General features: G+C 50.3%; 1 protein-coding gene across 1 annotated transcript; it reads right to left on the bottom strand.

The window, feature by feature from the left end:
* Nucleotides 1-725: 725 nt before the first annotated feature.
* GSDMC (gasdermin C) lies at nt 726-5,550 on the bottom strand. The gene is given in 6 exon segments (XM_060035280.1): nt 726-966; nt 1,650-1,724; nt 2,185-2,312; nt 2,639-2,778; nt 5,335-5,370; nt 5,373-5,550. Coding segments are annotated over 6 exon segments (798 nt in total).
* Between the last annotated feature and the right edge of the window lie 753 nt (nt 5,551-6,303).

The raw sequence follows: 6,303 nt of genomic DNA, 5'->3' as shown, positions 1-6,303 counted from the left end.
ATGCAAAGGGATAAAGGAGAGATTAGAGCAATTAGACAAGATACAATGTATTTAGAGGACCCAAAGGACATTTGGTGACTGAAACAGAGAATTCAACAAACAGAATGTATAACGTGTTTAATGATATTGAGTGAATCTTCCTTAAATGACGAAGAACCTAACCCACAGCTCAGAAGGCACAGTCAGGAACACTCACAGGATGACTGATGGACACACAGATATAATTGTGTGTGTGTGGGGGTAAGTTTTATTTTGAAACAATTCCAGACATACAAAAACATTTCAAGAATAAAAAAGAACTCCTGTTTTAAATATTTCACCACATTTCCTTGATCCCATATTTATCCATCCATCAATTCACCTTATTTTCTGATACATTTCAAAGTAAGTTACAGACATCAGTACACTTTACCCAATACAATTCAGAGTGCATATTAACGAGAGTTCAATATTTGTGTACATTGCTTTGAAGTAAAATTAACACGCAGTAAAGTGCTCACATCTTTAGATGCTATCTGTCGAGTTTTGACAAATGCATAAACCTTTTACAAGATACAGAGTATCTCTGTCACCCCAGAATGTTCCCTCGAGTCTTTGTTGGTCCCTGTGCACCCAAACTGGAGAGGCAGAGAAGCATGGCCCCAGGCTCCCTGAGCACCAAGGGTGCTCACAGCACAGACGGGGGTGTGGCCAGGCCTCTCTGGACTGAGAGCCCAGGGGAGGGCTCAGGCCTTGGCCAGCTGCTGCGGCACTGAGAGGGACCCGTACAGGGTGAACAAGGGCTTCTTGGCCTCCAGGTCTCAGGTCCCCTTGGGGCTGTCGGGAGCCACCCTCAGGCTGCACTCCTCCAGCAGGCTGAAGGTGACAGCCAACCCCTCTACCTGCAGCGGGGTGAGGAGCTTGGGGGCCAGGGTGAAGGGGATGTTCCAAGGGTACTTGAAGTTGGGCTCCAGGATGCTCTTCACCTGGAAGAAATGAGGTCAGGTGTTGCAGGTCAGCCTTTGAGATCAGGAGACAAAACCTTCTGTCCCGAGAGCCAGGGGCCTCACCGGGTCATGGAAGAGGCAAAGTCATGGAGTCAAGGGGACCAGGAGTCTCGTCCTGTCCTGTCCTGTCCTTTGATCGGTGTGATCTCGGATATGTCATTGGAAATTGTTGCGCTTTGGTTCTTCAGCTGCTAAATGGTGATACTAACATTGACCTTGCAGAATAGTGGTATCTGGAATTACATGTGTATGTGTACGTGTGTGCAATGTGTGTGTGTATGTGCATACGTCTGTGCACACATATGTACTCATGTATACATGTATGTGGAGAGAGAAAGAGCAATTTGCAAATGGTAACTGCGTGAGAAAAGCAGAGGTGTTTCAGATCCCCTGAGCCCCCCGAACTTGTATTCCTCTTTTAGAACTGTGGGCGCCCTCTGCTGGGGTTGCCATGGAGACAGAGACCCCCATGAGGTAGACTCACACCCACCGGGCTTGCTCCCCAGAGGGAGAGGCAGCCAGAGAATTCCCGGTGGCCACACGGGATCCTTTCTCCCCTCTCAGCAGAATCTTACGTCACCTCTCCTTCCTCAGGATCATTCTTATCCCTGGCTCCCTCACCCCCATCCCTGGAGGCTGGCCCCTGGGGATTGATTTCTTCCCAGCGCCCGCTGCTGGAGCAGGATCCTCTTCTCTATGGACCAGGCCAGTAGCTCGTGTTGGGTGTCACTCAGCCCCGGGAACGAGGGGACATTTGGGGAGAGAGAGTGATGAGTAGTCAGATTCTTCCTCCCTACTGTGAACTAGGAGACCCCATGAGGGGGGGACCCGAAGGCAGAGGAAGAAAACCCGCTCGACTTGAAAGGCGAGTTCCCTCCTTCTGCTCTTGGGATGGTCTCCAGGATGCTACATAACATGGTCCAGCGGGTGGGGTTCTAGGCTGGAGTCTGGAATCATCCACACCCAGTGATAGGCTGGGTGAACTTGGACTGGTCTTTCTAGATCCCGGGCTGGTTCTGTATCATATGGTGAATTTATCTCACTGACCCCTCCTGACCTTGGAGAGGGGCGTGATGTGAGATGAAGACCATGGTATTAGACGGGTTTTAGAGAGGTGGGCGGCATCTAACCCTGTCCTTTTTGGGTCTAGAGGCCAAATTTGTGACGTTCCCATATTTCCCTCAAATCATTCTTACCCAATATGGCTTTAAGGAGGGAAATGATGTGCAGTCTTAACTTGAGCCATAGATTTCTTGAGTCCTCTTGCATCTCACTTAGGAAGGTACCACCAAAGCTGTCCAGATGATCCGAGGGGCCCCGATCCAACTACAGGAAACTGGTATTATTAGTAATACAACAACAACGATAATAGTAATAGCAATAGTGATGTTGTTTTGCAGTTTTGCCAGTATCTTTTGAGTCTACAAGTGATTAACCAAGGTGGGAGGGGGCGGGATCTTCACCTCCCCCCAGATTCCAAGCAGCTTCAGCATGTGGGCTGCATGCCCTGGACCTGGTCATTGTGCCTGGACCAGCGTTTGGGACCCCCTTCTGCAGCCCTCCTTCCCCATGTATCTTGGCAGTCTATCTCCTAAACCTGCCCCTTCACAACTTGGACCAGCCTTAGGTAGAATGGCCCCCCCCCCCACCGCCAAGTCCATGAGGTCCTGCAGAGCCTCTCGGTCCTTGAGCCTGGCCAGGATATTGTGGAGAATAGCATCCTGAGTGTCCTTTGGGAGCTGGGCCATTGCCTCCATTTCCCTGCAAACCTCCTTTTGTAGGTGCTTGAAACCTGTCCTCAGGCATCAACATCAACCAGAAAGCGGGGACAGTTCTCTGATTAGAACATCCGTGGTGAGATGAGCCAGGCACCTCCATGTCGTTTATCTACCAACCAAAAGCATCTCTGCAGACGGCATGTTTGAGCTCTGGGGCTGGAGCTATCATAACAGGCTAAAAAGATGGGCAATCCTCGTGCTGTGAAGGGACCCGGGGTGGGGTAGAAGGCAGGGAGGAGAGAAGGAGATTCTGGAAAGAGGTCGTGGGAAGTGGAAGAAGATGACCAAGTGCTCTTTTCTGGGACACGTCTAGAATAACGTGGATTCTAGCATTGGGCTCTAGAGATGAGAATCTTAGGTGCTCTGGGCTCAGTTTCCACATCTGTTTAGTGGGAGGTTATGAGGATTAAATGAGTTCATGTATGTAAAATGCTTGGGGGAGTACCTGGCACACATGAACTACCCTCCTTATGTAATTCTGCCTGTATCGTCTATGACCACACAAAATTAAGCAAGGAGTGGAGTTGGGGGTTCTCTGCTTCTCCTAGGAGACTTCAGGTGGCCTCCAGCTGATCTGCTGAGAGGCGGAGGTCCAGGGAGGCAGCCATTTCTGTTTGGCCCACGGCCGTATCCCCACTGCTCAGAACAGTGCCTGTGGCCTAATAAGTCCTCAATAAGTGTTTGTCGCGTGCATGCACGAATGAATGAATGAACGAATGGGGCTGAACAAAGCGGCGATTTGGAAGTAGAGCTCAGTTTTGTGGGTTGCATGCAAGCCACCTTTTGGGTAGTTGGCTTTGCAGTTTCCCCCCCAGGAAGTCCCAGCTTCCCTCTTAATAAACACTGACCTTGGCCAGTGGGTTCCCGTATTCTTCCTGGAAAGAGAGTCACAAGTGATCATCTCCCTTTCTCATCCCCCAACTTTACTTTTGAGACATTTTGGAGAGTCCTGCCCTCTTAACGCCTTCTCCCTTTGCTTAACCTCTTCCTGCCCCCATCCCCGTCTGTCCCTCCCCCTCCCTGGCCGTGTGGAACCCCTCCCATTCCACAGAAACTAGGGCCAGGCCCCGGGGCAGCGGTGGCAAAGGCAGGGGCCATCTGCCCTGCTCTCCAGACGTATGTGTGCCATTAGGACCCATCCCCCATCCCAGGAAACACACACTCACCCATTGGGAGGATGGTGCCTAGAAGAGAAATTAAATCCTTACCCAAGAGTTAGTCTCTGAAGCCACTCGGTTTCTCTGACCCTCTGCCCCCTACTTCCCTGACCCCCGTCCCCTTTCTATCTACCCCTTCCCTCCCAGGGGGCCAGACCCAGCGACTTGGGTAAGGACAGCAGAGGCAATCACGTGGCATTCTGGTTGTGACAGGAGGCCTCAGGGAGGGATCAGATCCCACTTTCCTGGCTGTAAAATCAGCCACTCGCCCATCGCCGATTGCAGCTGACGCTCTTCTGGAAAGATAAACAGAAGGACTCACTCACCAAGAGTTATTTAACCTCCGCTCCCCCCAGACACACACACGTGCACACACGCACGCACACACACACACACCCCGGTATTCAGAGGAGAAAGGTGCCTTCCTCTGTGGCCCCAAGAGTCTATGGCTTGTAAAAGACAGAAGCAATTGGCGGGCTGTGGAGGAGGTTAGCTTCCCTCTGGGTCTGCTGGCTGAGCCCCTTGCATGGCTCTTATTAGCATCCAGAGGGGGTCAGAGTTGAGGGGGGCCCGAGGTGTAGGCAGAGAACCTGCCCAGCTCAGGAACTCACCTCTGGAAAGGTTTTCCACTTATCATCATCTGAGATGAAAAGAATGTCTGGATGGGGAAGAAGCCAGGTCAGGAGAGGCCAGGTTATTCCTGCTGGATCCTTTCACATCCCTGCACCTGTAGTCCCCCCCTCCCCCCCGAGCCCATCCCCAGCTTCTTCCTCCGGATCAGGTGGGGCAGCTTTCCTCAGTGTGGCCTGGGGACCCCTTGCATCAGAATCACCTGGGATGATGGTTAAAAACTCAGAATCCCTGACCTCACTCTGTTTCTTCTGAATCAGATTCTCTAAAGAGAAACCTGGAACCTACATGTTAAATAAGCACCTCATCAAGGGATAACGTCCTAGCCCTAAGAAATGATGGCATCACTTGAACAGTGGTCCAGGAGAGACACAGCAGCATCTTTCCAGGCACAGCGTCAGCCCCAGGATGCAGCTCACTGAGCAGAAAATGTTTGGGATTTGGAGCCAGACAGACCTGATTTGGATTCCAGTTCTACCAGTTCCCAGGTGTGTTAACTGTGAACAAATTATTTTGTAAGTTTCAATTTATTCTTATGCAAATGGAGATATTATTCCTAACTTCAGAGGCTGCTGTAAGTATTCAATATGCTAAAAAAGTGCCTGGGTCCAGATGTTAGTAGATTCTCAAATAATCGTAGCTCCTTGCCCTGTGCCTTTAGGCAAGGCTGGTTTGATATCTACCTGTGCGGGTGTCTTAGGGGTTCTTGGCTGTCGCACCAAGAATCTATCTGAGCACCCTTGTTTTTCACTCCTTGCCTCCTTCGTCCCTGGTTGACACTACCTGGGACTGAAGAACTTGGCTCCAGGATATCCGTGAGGTGTATTCTACTGGAACAGTAGGCTGTCCCCAGAACTGTGCGTGCGTCCCCTTCTTCTTCTATCATAGCGCCAGCTGACGGAATTTGTTGGTGCTCAACAGGTATTTGACAGGCCTCAGGTCTTTGTCTCCAAGCTCTTTGACCAAATTCTTGCTAATAGGCTCAAACAGGGAGGGCATGTTGCTAGGGGAGGATGGAAGGGGAGTGCAAAGTTCCGTTGGGAGGCGGGGAAGAGAGTGGGCAACCTCGTACAGATCCTTGATATTCTTCCCGAAGGGATGGACATTATAGGAGGTGACTTTAGGTTGTAAATCAGACACAGAAAGACAAATACTGCAAGATCTTATTATTTTTTTTTTTTGCGGTACGCGGGCCTCTCACTGTTGTGGCCTCTCCCGTTGCGGAGCACAGGCTCCGGACGCGCAGGCCCAGCGGCCATGGCACACGGGCCCAGCCGCTCCGCGGCATGTGGGATCCTCCCGGACCGGGGCACGAACCCGTGTCCCCTGCATCGGCAGGCGGACTCTCAACCACTGCGCCACCAGGGAAGTCCTGCAAGATCTTATATGTATGTGAATCTCAAATAGCTAAACTCATAGAAGAAGCAGAGAGTATGATGGTGACCAGGGCCTGGGGGGAAATGGAGTGACATTGGTCAAAGGGTTCAAAGTTTCAGTTGTACTAGATGAAAAAATCCTGGAGATCTAATGTACAGAATAGTGACTATAGTTAACAATATTGTATCGTATACTTGAAATATGCTGAGGACGTATCTTAAGTGTTCTGACCACACACACACAAAAGGTAGTGTGTGAGGTGATGGATATGTTTATTAGCTGGATTACGGTGATCATTTCACAATGTATATACGTATATCGAAATGTCAAGTTGTAAACCTTAAATATATACAATTTTTATTTGTCATTTATATC

The sequence above is a fragment of the Delphinus delphis genome, chromosome 17, assembly GCF_949987515.2.
Source record: "Delphinus delphis chromosome 17, mDelDel1.2, whole genome shotgun sequence".
In the NCBI taxonomy this organism is placed as follows: Eukaryota; Metazoa; Chordata; class Mammalia; order Artiodactyla; family Delphinidae; genus Delphinus; species Delphinus delphis.
Note: the sequence above shows the minus strand (reverse complement) of the source record. Positions and strands in the feature narration are given on the sequence as shown.